Source organism: Trachurus japonicus, chromosome 24 (genome assembly GCF_045865225.1).
Source record: "Trachurus japonicus isolate A0001 chromosome 24, Traja_1.0".
Lineage (NCBI taxonomy): Eukaryota > Metazoa > Chordata > Actinopteri > Carangiformes > Carangidae > Trachurus > Trachurus japonicus.
The window spans coordinates 10,668,972-10,687,814 of NC_140930.1; the positions used below are offsets into that span (position 1 = coordinate 10,668,972).

Sequence of the window (18,843 nt, forward strand, 5' to 3'; positions counted from 1 at the left end):
ACATATTAAACACAATTAAAATGACAATAAATGAATAATGAAGTAAATAACAGTATAACAACGACACCACAAAGCACTCAGCTCTTCACAACAATGTCAAAGTGGTGCACGCTGACGCCCAAGAAGGGGTCAAACTGGTTCATTATGAATGATAATTTATTGACTGTGGTGACAGTGAATGCCTCATTCCTCACAATTCATTACCACATTTTTTATGTGTATTCTCTTGCTTTCACACATATATTTTTCTACATCCTTCATTCATCACAACTGCAGAAGTGGCCCCGCCCCCGGGGTAAAAGCCAGGGCCGGCTCTACGCAGGGGCAAGAGGGGGCAGCGCCCCCCTCAAATAAATGTCTTGCCCCCTCAAATCCAAATTTTAGAAGCTGAGAAAGCACATTTTAATATACTCAAAAAAATTTGTATATTACAAGTTGACAAAATTATCTGCAGTAGCACAAAAATCCGCCAAAAAAGGGACACTGTTCTTTTCGAAAATGTTCTTTTTTTAGTATTCATAAGACTATCTTTCAGTTTTGTAAATCTTGACCATAGTAGACCCCCCCCCCCCCCCCTCTCAGAGTACACCAGAATGCTTCACTCACATTTTAAAATCTACAGGAGTTCAGCTAGGCCTACTCACCTTTTTCACCCCCTCTGGGTTTGCAATGCATCTTCAGATATGCACCCCTAACCCCCCACATAATGTGGCTCTTTGCATTATGACAGTAAAAAAATTTGGGCTCTAAGACCCTGGTTGGCCCCCCGGCCCCTAGTTGGACAGGTCTGAAGGTAGAGGCCTGACAAAGTGCAATCCACTTCTCCAGGTTGGGGTTGGACACATAGCCAACAACCCAATTCAATGAAGTTACTATAAGCACAGAGAAAAAAAAGTGCTGGAGCATGATGTGTTCACATTTCTGACTGCCCCCTCCCTCATATATGCCTGCCTAGAACCGGCCCTGGTAAAAGCACATCTGGCTGGAAATAACTGATGTTGTGCAGTTACCTTTATAGTCAAATGTGTTTATATCCAGAGCTGTGTGCACAAGGAGCTTCCTCCTCCTCCTCCTCCTTGGTTCATTCTCCTCTTGCAGACGATGAGGACTTTGCAGCACATGACGGCCATCATGAGCCTTTTGGCATCGGCTCTGGAGTAACAGTCTGTGAACTGTGTGTAATTTGTGATCATGTGCAGAGTTTGTTCTTGGCAGAAGCTTATAATGTGAGAGCTGTCGCCAACAAGCGTGATCACAACATTATAAGACTGCTCTTAGCTGTGAAGCAAAACTGTGGACTCCTAATGATCTGATCCATTACATTTGTGTTTTTATTTGCTTTTAATGTAATGGTGGTTTGGCATCAGGAGGTTTTTCATTGTGAAATGTCATTAAACTTGTCTCTGAAGACGTTGATGTTGTGGTTTTGTTGGTTTAAGTAGATTGAAGCTTCCTGACCTTTGCCTTACATACTTCTAGACGTCTCATTTTAGAAGCCGTGGTAGATAAGAGCAGTCGGTCCATGTGAATTATGTTCTCACAGGACGGAGATCATCATTTAGATATTGTTCTCTTCTCCTCCCTGACTCTTTGTGGTCAGTAGTAAACAAGTCAAAATGGGGGGAAAAAAGCTTCAGGGGGAATGTGGACGGTATCTTTCCCTGAAAGGAGAAGTTACAGTCAAAACGTCATAAAGAATAACTAATCTCAGACGTGATTAATGATATAAATCAAAGACGGGTTGATTAGTTAAAACTCAAATGATCGCAGAGCCAAACAAAACTGGCTTCAGCACTGACACGTTATGATCACTGCAAATGATCCTGTGTTTGCCAAGATTTAAAACCTTAGATCGGGAAATATGAGATTAACTGTCTCGCTTTAAAAGTTCTTCCATCTGTGAATTCAGAGTAGGCTACTATTCTTAAATTGACCATGAATGTCTCAGGAAATCATACAATGGAGTAAATTACTAGCAAAACAAGCTATATTAGATAGAAATAGACCAAATTATAATATATCTTCATTCAGCAGCTCAACATGCATCTTACTACGTAATCAGGAACTGACGGGACATTCATACCTTGGGTTTCTATGAGCCAACAGTTTCTTGTTTTAGGATGCATGTTGTGAGATGAAGGACTGGTTCTGGGTTTATGTCGTTTTCAATATGAGCCGACTATAGTTTCAATTATCACAATCAAGTATTTCACTCTTGAATTAGTCATTTATCAGATTCAGAATTATTTCTGAAACATTCAGAGGGCATGGTGGTACAATGGTGAGCACTGTTAGTCTCACAGCAAGAAGGTTCTGGATTTGATCCCAGGTCAGTCCCACCCAGCAGAAGATGTGAAAGGTTTTCAATCAATCAATCAATTTGTTTATTTCGGGCATGTCAATTTAAATCATCATCATCACACTTCATCTTAGTTCAAATACTGTAATACAATACACATGGCCGAAAGGGAAAGTGGGAGAAGCAAAAGCTTATCTAGTCCCGCCCCCATTACCCACAGAATAAAAATCTTTATCATAATCTTTTCTTTTTGCTTTTTTTTTTTTACATTTTGATATAACATTCTTTTACTTATGACATTTTGACATCACATGTTAGCAGTAGGTAGTATACAGAGCTGAAGTTTAGCTCTAGACAGTACATACAGATTCAAAGGTTGAAGATTCAAAGGTTGGTTAGAAACGGCAAATTTTAGACCTAGAGATATAAGTATAGGAAGTATCCAATAGCAATATATCGGGCATAGAAAAGCAGCATAAAACACAGATAAGAACAGTAAGAAAAATATACACTATCCTGCAGGTGTATGTGATCAGACCTGTGAGACTGGAGGCACTGTATTTTTGAATTACTGCGCTTTAGCAAACTCTAATATCAAGAAATTTCACTTTAAAACTGTCATTTTCTATTTATTTCAAACCTTTGACCACTTATCAGTGTTTTTTCTTGTATTTTTCTAATCGTTTGTGCAATGATTCAATAAAAAACACACATGTTTGTGGGATATTTGTTGACATATTCTGCTTTTCTCTACAGTAAAGTCACACTCTCTCTCCTCCTGAGCTGCAGAAGCCGACTGTGCACTAGATGGCACTTCTGTACCACCGGTGGCTCTTGTCATGTGCTGTCATTTACAGTATGATTGACAACAATAACACCAAAAAAAAAAGACAGCGGCAAAACACAAGGACCAGATTTTGTCTCATGCAGAGAAAAGAAGAAGAGAAGAAAGAAAAGAAGAAACCTCCATCCCATCAGGTGATAAAAAAAACTATGAAATCTAGCTGCAAACATATCTGACTTACAAACTAAGTGTTTGTGTGTGGGAGGAAATCCATTCCGGGTGGTTTCTTCTATTTTTGCACAAACCGAGCTCCTTGGAAAGGTGTGTAATTCTCACCTGCACAACAATCAGGAGGTCAGCGTGTAGCTGCGAGACACTTTTATGAAGCTCCGTAGAATCTTTTTATAAATAAATATAAAAAAAAAAGAATGTGCTTCTTTTCATGGGTGCAAGACAGATGTGAGAAATCCTGTGAAAGTAATTTGTCTGCACGCAGCATGTGAGCATGCCAGTAGGGAGGATGTGGTTGTCGACTCTGGAGATGCAGGTAAACTACAGGCACTGAAGCACAAGAGAAGAGAAGAGAAGAGAAGAGAAGAGAAGAGAAGAGAAGAGAAGAGAAGAGAAGAGAAGAGAAGAAAATCTCGAAAAACAAAAGAAGCAAAAAAAAGCACAGATTTAAAGCAGAAGTAAGCGATATTTTTGTGTTAATATAAGTCTTAAATAGTTATATCTTCCGACAGCAATCACTTGTATAGAGTGTTTGGTCTGAAACACGGGTCTGTCAGTCCCTCTGCTCTGCTCTGAGCTGAGGAGAAAACTTTTCTCGTATCCTACAAGTTTTATTCAATGAGGAGAGAGAACGGCATGCAGGGCTGTGTGTGCAGCCAAGGGATGCGCCTGAATGTGGTGACGTAGGGACGAGGACTGTTATGGTGCGTTCAAGGCAGTCCGTAACTCGTGTTTTTCCGACCTGTGAAGTCATACCTGTTCGATCTGGTACGAGTTCACAGGTCGGAAGTTACGAGTGGCCGTTATAGTGACTTTCACAGGTAAAACAGGTCGGAGAAACACGAGTGGATTGCCTGGAACGCTACAAAATCGTAAGTTGTGACATGAAGCTGTAATTTACGGTTTCAAAAGCCTACCTGGAACGCAGCATTAGCCAAAACGACCGGATCGCTTACTTCTGCTTTAACAGATTTTAAGTGAAACTCTGCAGAAATGTGGCACCATAAGGTTTCAAACACCTTTTGTGCTTCAGTTTCAATCATTGCATATATATATATATATATATATATGCAATGATTGATATACTATACAGTATACATATATATATAAATGTAAACAAAGAGTAAGTTTAAGCAAATTGAGAAACATATGTGACTTTTATTTTGTTGAAAATGACCCACATCTGTTTGGAAATACCTTCTTGTGATGATTCAGGCACCAGGATTCATGCTATAATTTACACCTGCATGCTTCACGCTTGCTACTCATAGGTTTCCACTATACATGGAGGATTTGTGAGGATATTAGGGGAAAGGTTCTCAGGATCATATAACGTGAACTATGAACAGAAAGATTGTGCTCACTCTGATCGGTGATGTTGAAAAAGCAGCCACACTTATCACACACACACACACAACGCCGACCTTCCTGCCGCTCACACAGACGATGAACGCAGCAGTGTATAGGAGCTAAAGCACCAAAAATAAAAGCACCATATTAACAGCAACTGTGAAAAAAAAAGGTATGGAAGCATCTGACCTCAGGGTCGTCAGATTTCTTTTTGCATGGCATAGTGTGTATGTGTATGTGATGTGCAAAGATGTCTAAGGAAAAAGTAGAGTTGTACCAGTGCTGTCAAACGTGGGCGTGTTTTTATTATTAGTTTTTATTATCTGTCACAGATTTTATTTTCCCCTCCTGGCTGCTTAACTCCTGTCATGCTCTGAGTGTCTTTTTATTGTGCAGGATTACAAAGAGCAGATGAAGCGTTGTGCATGACTGATGGATGGAGACATGAGGAGACAGTGAAGCTTGAAGAGACACAGAGTGTTTTCTAATCTCTCTTTCTCTCACTTTTTTGTGTTTAAAGGTTTTTACTTCCAGTGTCTGGTGTGCTGCTCCACCATGGAGGACGTAGGCGTAGTAGACTACGTAGATTATGTGTATTTTGATTCAGAGTTGTGGCTCAACGTCACGGCTGCCAACACCAGCTCTGTGTCGACGCCTCTGATTTCACCTTTACTGGACAAGTCCATCAACATCCTGATGGTGGTCGTCTTGTTCATCACCATGGTTTCACTGGGATGCACCATGGAGGTGTCCAAGATCAAGGTGAAACCGGAAACACTCACTATAGATGCAGATTATTTATGTTTACGATGAACACAAATATTCTTTGTGAGTAGTTTATGTACTAAACAGCTTTTTTCCCTCTGTTGCAGGGCCACATAGTGAAGCCTAAGGGTGTGACCATAGCGGTGCTGGCCCAGTACGGTGTGATGCCTTTCACAGCCTTTTGCTTTGTCAAGGTTGGTACTTTGTATTTTACTATCCAGGAAGCATCTGAAGTCTGAAACTATGAACCAAATTATGAATGATTTAAGTGTATTAATACAGATCAATATGTGTTATCATATGTTATCAGATCTGTTGTTTATGTTTGTTGTTAGGGAAAATAGTAAATTAATGCTACAGAGCTGGTTCCAGCCTTATATAGTAACATTTAACTTTTGACAGCATTTTATATGTAAAGAGATTATTTGATTAATGGAAACAATTACTAAAGAGTGTGATCCAAGAAACATGGGAACTGAACCCACGACAGAGTTGTTTTCGAGGCAAATTTGTGCAAAACCACTGATGTGTGTTCCCGTTGGGAGCAGTTTTTCAACAAGCAGTCTCTGCATTTACCTCTAAAACAACTCTGTCCCGTAACGTTCTGTTATTATCTCATAGTGTGGTGAATGTGCAGGTCACAACTTGTCCACCAGAGCATTTTGGAGTTGTTGGATTGTGTATTTGATGAGTTTGATGAGGGAAACCAAGAAATCCCATTAGCCTCCGTAGCGTAGCTCTGAGCTCTAAAAATAGCTTGCACTGACAGTTATAGGTAACGAACCTACTCCTAAAACGATAGGGATTATGGCAATGGGACAATTTGCCAAAAATGTTGAACTATCCCTTTAAGATTAGGAGTCACACATTGTACAGACAGAGCTAATCAGACAGACACATGGTCATCTGTCTCTCTGAACGCTGACATGAAGGAGCTGTCAACCCGTGTTGGACTTTGACAGTAAGAGAAAGTGATAAACACCTCAAACATCCGAGAGTCGACTTCATATAATGTCTGAGGGAAAAGTTTTAAGTTTAAGTTCATTTGTCCCCATGGGGAAATTTGTTTTCACAGACTGCACAATGAGAGACAATACATTACAAGACAGACAATGGTATACACAACAACATCCACAGCACCAGTGACAACATACAATACATGACGACACAGTGAAACAGCAGACAGACAGATTCAATATTGGACAGACTGATCAGCGGGGCCTGAGAATGGGTCAGAAGTTGATAAACTGCAGAGACATCAGAGGAGTCCATGATTAAATTGGTCAGTGGGTACTGTCATTGACTTTGGATTGAGAGGCTGTGGGTTTGAATCCCAGTCAGGGCTGTGTGGCCATTTGGCTTGTATGTTTCCTGGGTCAACAGTTTATTATTGCTTAGGACAATAGCTGCTCTCTAGGGTTTGGTCTGGGTGTGAATGACCTGTCTAAAGAGACAGGTGGATGACTTGTCACTGACTTTTGATGGGGAGGTGGGTTACGAATCCCACTCATGGCTGGTATGTTGCAAGTGCTGTGGAGAAGAAGAGGAGGACAACTTTATTATTTATGGGCCGTGGGCTCGGCAACGCACGAAATCCATTTATTTTTGTTTTGTTTTTTTTGTTTTGGGTCCTCTTCATTTTTTTTTCTACTTACCCCCATGTCGACTAAGGGCTGGGAGAAGTTTCAGAGTCCTCCATGCCTTTTTGAAGTTACAGCGGGGGTCCGCGCAGCAGTGCATGTCCATATGACAGTCGCAAACGGGGCTCACTTTTCTTCGTCCAAAAAGACACACCAAAAAACATCCAAATACCTCCACACAGCTCGTCTGTAATGTCCCTCTTGTATTGAAGCCCTGACATGAGAAATTCTTCCGAAAAAAATGAAATAAGTCTATATTTTAAGCTTGTTTGTAACGGAAGCTCCCAGTGTCTCAGTCTCAAATCTCGCGCGATTTGCACAGACACAGGCAGAGCAGTGAACTGAGACACTGGGAGCTTCCTCTACAAAACCCGTTTGTGACCGTCATATGGACATGCACTGCTGCGCGGACCCCCCCTGTAACTCAGAGAAGGCACAGATGCAAACTGTGCAAACTTCTCCCAACACTTAGTCGACATGAGGGTGAGTAGAAAATGAAATTTGAATTTTGGGTGAACTATCCCTTTAAGTATTTTTTTGGGAGGCTTTTTGCCTTTAATTGATAGGATAGTTGAGAGAGACAGGAAATGAGGAGGCAAAGAGAGAGGGGGAATGACATGCAGCAACGGGCACCTGATTTGGGATTCAAACTGGGGCCAGCTGCAGCGAGGACTGTATAGTTTCTGCATAGGGGGCACCTGCTCAACCAACTGAGCTATATTGCGCCCCCCAGTCCTCTCAATATTGTAGGTGTAGTGAACTCAAATTTAACATGGAGGATGAATGAGAGGAAGAAGAAGTAGAAAAAAGGCAAAAGAAGTTGAAAACATTATGAAACATTTACAAGAAATTACACAAATGGGGCAAAAACCTATGTAGAGTCAGTGACCTTTATGTGATCTATCTTTGATATACTTGTTGACAGGGTTTAATCCATCTCCCTCCTGTGCATTGGTGACATTGGTGGTATCAGTATGAGACATTGTTATCAGGAGCAGACTCTGATAACAGAGAGATGATGATGTTATCGTTCGGCGCTGCAGGCGTTCCAGCTGGACGACATGGCGGCCGTGGTGATCCTGATCTGCGGCTGCTGTCCAGGAGGAAGTCTCTCCAACATCCTGGCTCTGGCCCTGAAGGGCGACATGAACCTCAGGTGGGAAAAACTTTACATCACAATATCACCACACCTTTGTATGATAGTTAAAGGGATAGTTCGACATTTTGGCAAATTGGCCCATTGCCATAATCGCTATAGTCATAGCAGTAGGTTCGTTACCTTTAATTGTCGGTGTAAGCTATTTTTAGAACGGAGGAGCGGAGCGGCGAGCTGCTCAGAGCTACGCTACGGAGGCTAAGGGAATTTCTTGGTTTTCCTCATCAAACTCATCAAATACACAACCTAACAACTCCAAAAGGCTGTCGTGGACAAGTTGTGAGCTGCACAATCACCACGCTATGAGATAACAACGGAACGTTATGAGACGGAGCTGTTTCTTAAATTCATGCAAAACCGCTGATGCGCGTTGCGTTCAGGGACAGTTTTTCAGCAAGCAGACTCTGTATTTACCCTGTATTTACCTCGAAAACGGCTCCATTTCGTAACGTTCTGTTATTATCTCATAGCGTGGTGAATGTGCAGGTCACAACTTGTCCACGAAAGCGTTTTGGAGTTTTGGGATTTTGTATTTGATGAGTTTGATGAGGGAAACCAAGAAATTCCATTAGCCTTCGTAGCGTAGCTCTGAGCAGCTCGCGGCTCTGCTCCGCCGTTTCCACAATCCTTTTCCCTTTCCTTCCTTCCTTCCTTCCTTCCTTCGTCCTTCTTTTTTGACCCAATTGACCCAATCTGTTCCCTCCCATTTTTCTTTCCTTTCTTTTTTCCCTTCCTTCCTATCTTTCCCTTCATCCTTCCTGCCTTCCTTCCTTCGTCCTTCCTTCCTTCCTTCTATCCATTTGTCCTTCCTTCGTTCCTTCCTTCCTTCCTTCCTTCCTTCTTTTCCTTCGTCCGTCCTCCTGCTTCCTTCCTTGACCTAATCTGTTCCTTCCCTTCATTTTTCTTTCATTCCTTTTTTCCTTCCTTCCTTCCTTCCCTCCGTCCTTACTTCTTCTTCCTTCCTCTTTTGATCCAATTGACCCAATCTATTCCCTCCCTCTATCTTTCTTTCCTTCCTTTGTCCCTTCCCTCTTTCCACAATCCTTTTCCCTTTCCTTCCTTCCTTCCTTCCTTCCTTCCTTCCTTCCTTCCTTCCTTCCTTCCTTCCTTCCTTCGTCCTTCTTTTTTGACCCAATCTGTTCCCTCCCATTTTTCTTTCCTTTCTTTTTTCCCTTCCTTCCTATCTTTCCCTTCGTCCTTCCTGCCTTCCTTCCTTCGTCCTTCGTTCCTTCCTTCCTTCTTTGACCCAGGAGGACAACAGAAGGGTTAAATGAATCAAAGGGAGCTCATTCAGTGTGTATGTGTGTGTGTGTGTGTGTGTGTGTGTGTGTGTGTGGTGACAGCGGGTGTCATCAGTCTCCCTTGAAGACTTGTCTCCTTGAAATGACGGATGAAGTCGCAGCCTGCAGACATGCAGCGGCGTCTGCCACCTGTACTTGACAGCTGTTTCCTTGAGCTGCTGTCAGATTACAGTTATTTATCCTCTGAGATATTTGCCGAAAGTTTAAAGGGCAAGTTCACCCAAATCTTAAAGAAAAAAAACAAAAAAGGTATCCAGCCGTGTAGATATCTGATATCATTTTGACTCCCTGTGCCGAGGTGTTGAGGTATCTACTGCTGGGACCTGAGCTGCCATCACAAAACTGTGAGAATAAATGAATTTTGTCTCTGCTGTTTGTAGAACAAATCTCCCTGGAGTAAATGTCACAGATAATCCACAGTCCGCACTGTGAGACAATTTTATTGGAGCAGAAAACCCCCAATAACACACACACACAAAAACTGAAACTCTCTGCACGGACCAATAACTACGGTGGCCCTGAGAGCTCAACATACTGCAGCTTAAGAAAATATAGATACAAAACACACAAATCAGTTTGACAGCACTCACAGGGAAAGTGTTTCCAGGGACACAAAACAGTGACGGACCTGGTTGTTTGTTTGGTTTATTATCACGTCAATGTTGCATGATTCAGATATTATACAGCAAATATATGTTGGGCAACACTTTATAATAAGTACACACTATTAAGCATTAGTTAAGCATTAATAAATACTGAATTTTTCATAACGCATGAATACTCATTAGTATGTAGTTTATAAATACAGTTAGGGCTAATCAATGATGACTAAAACATTTTTAACTGTGTTTATAAACTAAATACTAATGAGTATTCATGTGTTATAAATGATGAATTCAGTATTTAATGCTTAACTAATGCTTAATAGTGTGTAGCCTACTTATTATAAAGTGTTAGGCTACCTGTAATTGTGAAACGTTATGCTAATGTTAGTGCCGTACCCCAGCTTGTCACTATTTCATGTCCCCATAAACACTAATAATTAATCACAGGTAGTTGTGGATCAATCACAATTAATCAATTTTCCTAAAAAGAAAAATCACAATTTGTCTGTATAGGCTATTGTTGTTGATATTTATATTATTGTAATTTTTACAATTTAAAGTAATGAATATTGACAGCCCTAGTTATGGCATGTGATGTTAAACTGTGGTGTATTGACCTCTCAGGGCCACCATAATAAATGGTCTTGTGTGTTTTTATTGAATAAGTAAAAGTTCAAGGACCTCGCCCACGTGCTGCTTTCTACAGGTGTGATTAATGACCTTGTGCCAATCAGAGAACATCCTGTGATCTGATCATCAGTGGCACAGTTTCTACCGTTATTAAGAGTTGAACGACCTGCAGGACGTCGCCCGATCGTCCGTCTGATCGTAAAACACACGTTATATGACAATAAGAAGATAATAATAATAATAATAATATGATATTACTACTACACCCCTTTACTTGCAGCCGTGAGGCCGTTCACCTCCTCAGGCTCAGTGTCGTTCAGGACATTCCTGCTCTATCTGACGTCTGAGGATCTTATCTGCCCTGCAGCTGTGAGGCAACATGAGCCATTAATGAAATAGACTGAAGCATTGTTTTGATAAAATACTTAATACACTGCAAAAACTCGACATCTTTCCAAGAATATTTGTCTTATTTCTTGTCAAAATGTCTAATTTCTAGTCAAAACTAACCTCTTTCCACTTAAAATAAGACTCATCACCTAAAAATTAACTTCTTTTTAGATCATTTTCACTTGTTTCAAACAAAATTTCACTTGAAATAAGTAGAAAAATCTGCCAGTGAAAGCAAATTTTTTTGTGATTGTAATAAGAAAGAAAAACTTGCTTTCACTGGCAGATTTTTCTACTTATTTCAAGTGAAAATCTGTTTGAAAGAAGTAAAAAGTGTCTAAAAACAAGTTACTTTTAGTAGAATGAGATTTGTTTTGACTAGAAATTAGAATTTTTTACAAGAAATAAGACAAATACTCTTGGTAAGATTTAGAGTTTTTGCAGTATAGAGAATATCATAGATTTTATTCTGTTTGTTTGTTTGTGATCCACAGTTTGTGTTTATAAGACGACAAATGAGTCATAATGTTATTTCTTTTCTGGGGCTCAATCAACTTTCACAACAACTGCAACAGTTTACAGGACTGATTATTAGCATGTAAAGGTGTGACTGTGACATGCACAGCTGCTGGGAGGGGGTCATAAACCTCGGCACAGATAAGTCTAATGCACCTCAGTAAATGAACATGTGTAAAGTAAAGCTCCAGCTCCAGCAGCAGCAGCAGCAGCAGCAGCCTCTGCAGGCTCCAGGCCTCATCACACCTCAGTGACAGTTACTGTAATGTGGACGGGAGGTGAAGTAAAACAACCATGGAGAAGTGCATAAGTGTTGATCCTGAGCTGGAAATGGAAATTAGCTCCCACAAAGACCCAGAGAAACAAAATCAACACACATCTTATCTTAAAAAAATATAAAGTATACTCAAATGTATTTTATACAATCTCCTTATTTATGACTGAATTGCACATACATTTTTTTGATTTGATGGTTGAGGGGTCACCAAAAAAAAAAAATCATGGTTCATGGAGATGAAACATGTAAAAACAATTAATATCTTATCTTGTTTTCAGGAAACCGGTCAAAACAGGAAGTTTGGAGTCACCGCCAAAATAAAGGGGAAGCTATAGGAATCATAAATTATCAGAGAACCACAAATATCTCCACAATGTGACTTGGAAATCTGACCAGTGTTTGTTGACATGTAATAATAATAAGTTGGACAGACAGACAGTGTGAATTTATGTTGGGAAATTAAACTTGGCAAAGCAGTTAGGTGTATGTTAATTGATTTCCACATTGAAAGTAAGTTGAACAATATGAGAGGCAGTTTAGGAAATAATTCAAATTTGCTCTCACACACACACTACTATACTCTCTTACACACACTATACTCTAACCAGGGCCGTTGCTAGGAATTCTGGGCCCCCTTAAAGAATACTAAAGTGGGCCCCTCCCCATAACTTTTTTTTTGTTTTGACGCTAACGCAGCATTACACTGCAAAAACTCAAGTATCTTACCAAGAATATTTGTCTTATTTCTAGTCAAAATGTCATTTCTAGTCAAAACAAATCTCATTATACTTAAAATAAGACACATCATATTAAAAGTAGCTTGTTTTTAGACACTTTTTACTCCTTTCAAGCAGATTTTCACTTGGAATAAGTAGAAAAAATCTGATAGTGGAACAAGTTTTTCTTCCTTATTACAAGCACAAAAAACTTACTTTCACTGGCAGATTTTTCTACTTATTTCAAGTGAAAATTAGTTTGAAACAAGTGAAAATGAGCTTTAAAAAAAGTACATTTTTAGGTTATGAGTCTTATTTTAAGTGGAAAGAGATAAGCTTTGACTAGAAATTAGACATTTGGACAAGAAATAAGACAAATATTCTTGGAAAGATGTTGTGTTTTTACAGTGTGCTATGAGTATTAGTCAGGGTCTTACGCAGAATAATTCAGTCATACAAAGATTAGACTACTGGGGTTTTTTATGGGCCCCACTGGGCGCTGGGCCCCTAGAATTATCATCACCTTTCTCCCCTATACAACGGCCCTGACTCTAACACTTATAGTGGTGTGTGTGAGAGCAAATATGAGCTATTTCCTAAACGGCCTCTCATAGAGCAACATGTTTCTCTGCGTCTCCTCAGCATCGTGATGACGTCCTGCTCCACGCTGCTGGCCATGGGCATGATGCCGCTGCTGCTCTACCTCTACTGCCAGGGCCTCACCGACCTGCAGAGCTCGGTGCCTTACGTCGACATCATCGTGTCCCTCGTCATGATCCTCATCCCCTGCGGCGCCGGCGTCCTCATCAACCACTACAGGCCGCGCTACGCCACGACCATCACCAAGGTCAGTGGAGTGCAGTCAGAGGTCAGAGGGTCAAATCAGTGAGTTGAAAACCAGGGCCGGCCCCTGGCATAAACACTGTATGCGGTTGTTTAGGGCCACAGCCGTTAGGTGGGGGGCACATGATCAGAAAGGTACCGTCATTTAAACATCCTGAGGTCTGCACATGCATGCTATGAGCTTTATATGTCATTTGAAGTCAATATTCAGCTTCTTTTATCTCACATTTGAGACATTTGGTGAAAATAGAACGGCAGAATGACAACATTTGTGCTCAAAAAGCAATCTTACAAAATTTCATTTTAGACTTGTTTTCTACACTTATCTATTACTGTATTCATATCCTATTTCAAGCACCAAAACAGTTCATTCTCATGACTGAAGGTGTGTTTTTACAAGGGATTTGAAATTTTTCAAAAAGCAGACCTCAAATTTCCAGCATTTGGCCTAAATTATTTCTTTATACAGTGTTCTAGGACAAATTGGCCTCAGTGTGCTTACAGCAGAGGTTCTAATATTTAGACATAAAACACTTGAGTATTGTTACATCTGCAAGTATCTTAAAAAGATCAATTTAAGAAAATATGTAAAAGTCGAGGAAATGGCCTCAAACCTCAGAGGGCATAAACATGTCTGTATTCAGTCTTAACCAGTGATTTGGTGTTTGCGCTTAGAGTGCAGGGCCACAAACAAAAATCTTGTTTAGGGCCACCAAAATCCTAGGGCCGGCCCTGATGAAAACATAAGGAGATCAGTCAGACTTCTGTTGCTGTGTCATAAAAGCGTGGAATTACTGTAATCAAACATTTTGGTATTAGTTTTAGTAATTTATCAAACAAAAATACAAAAAATGTGATGTTTCCTGGTCCTCAGGTGTATAGATCTGCTAATTTTCTCAGTTTTACGTCATTGTAAAATGCAGATTTTTGGGTTCTGGGCTGTTGGTGATAAAAACAAAGCAATTTCAGGTCATCATCTTGTACTGTGTGCCATTATAATTTGGTATTTTCTCTATTTTTCTCTCAAATAGTCATCAAATACTAAATGATAAAAAGAAAGATCATTAAAAACAACTTCATTATATGATTTCACTTCATTTTAAAGCTGAGTATTTTCCTGAAATAACAGGACACTGACTTTTCAAATTTTTTTTAATCAAACATCATTAATGCTGCATTTGTTGAGAACTACTTTCAGCCATGGATTGATACACATTTAGTGTCCTATGACTACCTCCTACAGCAGAGGTCTTCAACATGGGGTCTGCAACCCCCTAGGGGGTGCGGCGAGGTACTGCAGGAGGGTCGCAAAATTTTTGGTTAATGAGACAATGTCTTTTTTTGTTTTTGTTCATACATTTGTGTTTAAAATAACAATGTCAATTTGAATAGCTTGTATATGACCATACCGTAGTATTGAATGAATAGTATTGAATGCACAATAACAAGGTATAATTTTATATAGTAGGGAGTCCCTGCTCTATCTCTCCATCAGTTTGGGGGTGGAAAACATTGAAGGATTGATTCAAAACAAACTGCACTGTAGTAAAGGAACATGGTTGCTCAGACATGTGCAGGGTCAAAAACACAAACATAAACAGCAGGGCCGTTGTATAGGGGAGAAAGGTGATGATAATTCCAGGGGCCCAGTGCCCAGTATAGGGCCCACAAAAAACCCCAGTAGTCTAATGACTGGATTATTCTGCATAAGACCCTGAATATTTGTCTTATTTCTAGTCAAAATGTCATTTCTATAGTCAAAACAAATCTCATTATACTTAAATAATATAAAAAAGTAGCTTGTTTCTAGACAGTTTTTACTTCTTTCAAGCATATTTTCACTTGAAATAAGTAGAAAAATCTGATAGTGGAGCAAGTTTTTCTTTCTTATTACAAGCACAAAAAACTTGCTAGATTATTCTACTTATTTCAAGTGAATATTTGTTTGAAACAGTTCAAAATTATCTAAAAACAAGTACATTTTTAGGTGATGAGTCTTATTTTAAGTGGAAAGAAATTAGTTTTGACTAGAAATGAGACATTTTAACAAGAAAAAGGACAAATATTCTTGGAAAGATTTTGAGTTTTTGCAGTGTAAAAGAAAAAAAAGTGGAAAAGTCAGGGGGCAGGGGCCCACTTTAGTATTCTTTCAGGGGGCCCAGAATTCTTAGCAACGGCCCTGATAAACAGTACTACTGAGAGTCTGAGCCACTTCCTGTCCGGCTGCTCTCAGGTCGGCCTCGGCATCATGATGATCTCTGTGCTGTTCATCGGCGGCGCTGCCAGTTTCTCCATCGGAGGGTCCGCCCTCCTCACCGTGCTGTCCCCTCCTCTCATGGCCATCGGGGCTCTCATGCCCTTCACAGGCTACACCTTCGGATACATCATCTCCTCGCTCTTCAGACTCAACCAGTCGTAAGTCAGGAAATGGTTAATCAATTACCTATAAAGCTTTTATAGATCAGGTATAAACCATTTAAATGAACTGTTTGTTTATATTTGTTATTTAAAGGGATAATAGCATTTTTTTTTAAAGTGGGGTTGTATGATCTACAAATAGCCCCTAAGTACTTTAATTGCAGTAGAAGACTCTCTGCACTCCTCCCGTTAGCAACACCAGCCCATAGCCCTGCCCAGAGATTTACAACATACAGTGTTGTGAATGGACCCAAAGAAACGGCCTATTTTCGCGGCCTAAAAGAGGTTTTACCTGAAAAAAAAATACACAGTTCCATTGTTCGCTATAATATAATTTTTTCCAGCCCCTCAAAGTTCAGGAAAAACACAGTTTTTATTTGGACCTAACCAACTGCTGATCGGCGGGCGCTAACCCTGGGCGGAGGGATACGTGAGTTGGTTAGGTCCAAATAAAAACTGTGTTTTTCCTGAACTTTGAGGGGCTGGAAAAAATTATATTATAGTGAACAATGGAACTGTGTATTTTTTTTTCAGGTAAAACCTCTTTTAGGCCGCGAAAATAGGCCGTTTCTTTGGGTCCATTCACAACACTGTATGTTGTAAATCTCTGGGCAGGGCTATTATGGGCTGGCGTTGCTAACGGGAGGAGTGCAGAGAGTCTTCTACTGCAATTAAAGTACTTAGGGGCTATTTGTAGATCATACAACCCCACTTTAAAAAAAATGCTACTATCCCTTTAATAAGCCTCTGATGGATATGGTGGCAGAGTCATGATGAGTCTTCCTCATTATTATGTATCAGTGACTTAACAAATGACCATCCCTCAGGGAGCGGAGGACCGTCGCCATGGAAACGGGCTGCCAGAACATCCAGCTGTGCTCCACCATCCTGAAGCTGGCCTACCCCCCCGAGGTGATCGGGCCCCTCTTCCTGTTCCCCATGGTCTACGTGGGCTTCCAGCTGCTGGAGGCCGCCGCGCTCATCCTGCTGTTCAGGTGTCACCAGAGGTTCACGCAGAAGGAGGAGACAGGTGAGAATTTAATTAGTTTTTATCTTTATTTAGTTTGCTTTTTTTTATTTTTTTATTTCAGTTTAGTTAGTTAAACAAGTGATTTAGCAGTTTTAGTTTAGTTATTATTTTTTGAGGAATTGACTGGTTTTTATTCAGGTGTTAGGAGAAAACCTCTGAGACCTCTGAACATGAACTTCCAAATTTGTGGGATTTTCCCCCTTTAGTTGCATCCCATAAATGTTCCCATCAGTCCTCATTATGTTACATTCACTCTTTATCTACCTGTGGGTCGTACTCAAAGTCGTCCCATATTGAGTTGTGGCGTTTTATTCCTGCAGCTTTAGCCATCTCTAAGAACAACAAAAAGTATTTGAACATTTTGATTCAATTCATTAAAGTAAAAAGTTGTGATATATTTGCACTGCAACAATGAACATAGGTACTGTATATTATGGGATGACCTTATGTAAAATGTTTTTCTGTCATACATACTTAGAGAAAATATACTACATTACTGTTTGAGTAGTGATGGTAAATATGAACTAATGATCGCTTATTTTCCTAGTTTAATTGCCTAATAACGCAAGTCAAAATATTTACTTTTGATTTGATTTTTAACACTTGATCTACATCTACATTAAGAACGAATGAGCCTGGAGCTATTTATTAAGCAGCAATTAAAAGTATTTGATAATTTCATCTCCGTAAATGTGCTGATTGTTGTCCGTTGTATGTGATTTCTAACTCAAATCCCTAGTTCTCTAACTCTAAATATATTTGGATTTTGAACAGCTTCACTGCAAGGTTTTATGTGGTTCAACCCTTTTTCAAACTCACTTAAGCCCTTGACAAAAACCTCTAATGTGAAAGAATCATTTCCCTAGATTCATACTTTTATTTTGGTTTCAGACAGATGATAGCCATTGATAAAAAGAACTACAGCAAATGATGTTGAAATAAGAAATGACTTGTCACTGTCTAACCTGCAGGCTCGTACAAGCCGGCGTCCTGCGAGGACAAACTGAAGGATGCGAGTGACGTGACGGTGTGACGGACCGACCTCCAACATCCCCGAGTGTTTTTCTTTGGTCCAGTGACGTGAACTCTTTGAGGACCGAAGCCCGATGGGAGCAGACGTAGCCCTGCAGGTCACTCAGGACTCCCTGCACTACTAAAAACAAACTGCAAAGATGTGTATCAGCAGGGGGACGCCATTTTGTGCCAAGTAATTTATCTGTACATTGTCTTGTAAATGTTTCTTGATCGAGCGCCGACGAAGACGAAACTGCACGATTTAGTTAAAATGCTTTTATTGAGTTCTTTGTCTTCCTACAGCATACAAACGTCCATCATATTTTTTTTTCTTTTTTCACTGTAAAATAAAATCCTCACGTAAAAAATGTTGAATTTTTTTTTGTCTACATGTTCATCTTTGAACCACAGTAACACCAGTCACAGTACCAACAAGTATTCTTGGAATTACATTTATACACTAAAATAAAAGTCTCCAATGCAAAACACAAAAACCCCTTTAACCAAAAGAGATAAAATAACATTCATAACAACAATGCTAGTATCAACTGCATCATGTGTCAACATCATTTTTAAAGTGTTGAAATCAAAAGAGTTGACCTCATCCTCGAAGAGAGCCATACATCCTACAAAATAAAAGTTTAACAGTCACCAAATGAAATGAGTCTAATTGCCTGTACAGCTTTTTAACCGGTGGAACAATGTGCTTTATTTTTACACAGGTGTTCTTGATAATGAAGCTGCCAAAACCAGGTCATAATAATCACGGGTTGTATTTGAGTTAGAAGCACAAATAAAGTATAGAATAATAGATTCTTAAGTTTGATCAAACAAAAGCCCATGCAAGCATCCTAAAGATTTTTACCGACCACTCACAG

The 18,843-nt window shown here is 39.9% G+C and overlaps 1 protein-coding gene across 1 annotated transcript; it reads left to right on the forward strand.

Annotated features, from left to right (window-relative positions):
• Positions 1–3,603: 3,603 nt before the first annotated feature.
• On the forward strand, positions 3,604–18,680 carry slc10a1 (solute carrier family 10 member 1). The gene is made up of 9 exons (XM_085771706.1): positions 3,604–3,630; positions 5,061–5,085; positions 5,185–5,426; positions 5,537–5,623; positions 8,113–8,225; positions 13,303–13,507; positions 15,737–15,918; positions 16,749–16,951; positions 17,923–18,680. Exons 1-9 carry the CDS (start codon positions 3,604–3,606, stop codon positions 17,982–17,984), a joined length of 1,146 nt encoding a protein of 381 aa, XP_085627832.1. The 3' UTR covers positions 17,985–18,680.
• The last annotated feature ends 163 nt before the right edge of the window (positions 18,681–18,843 follow it).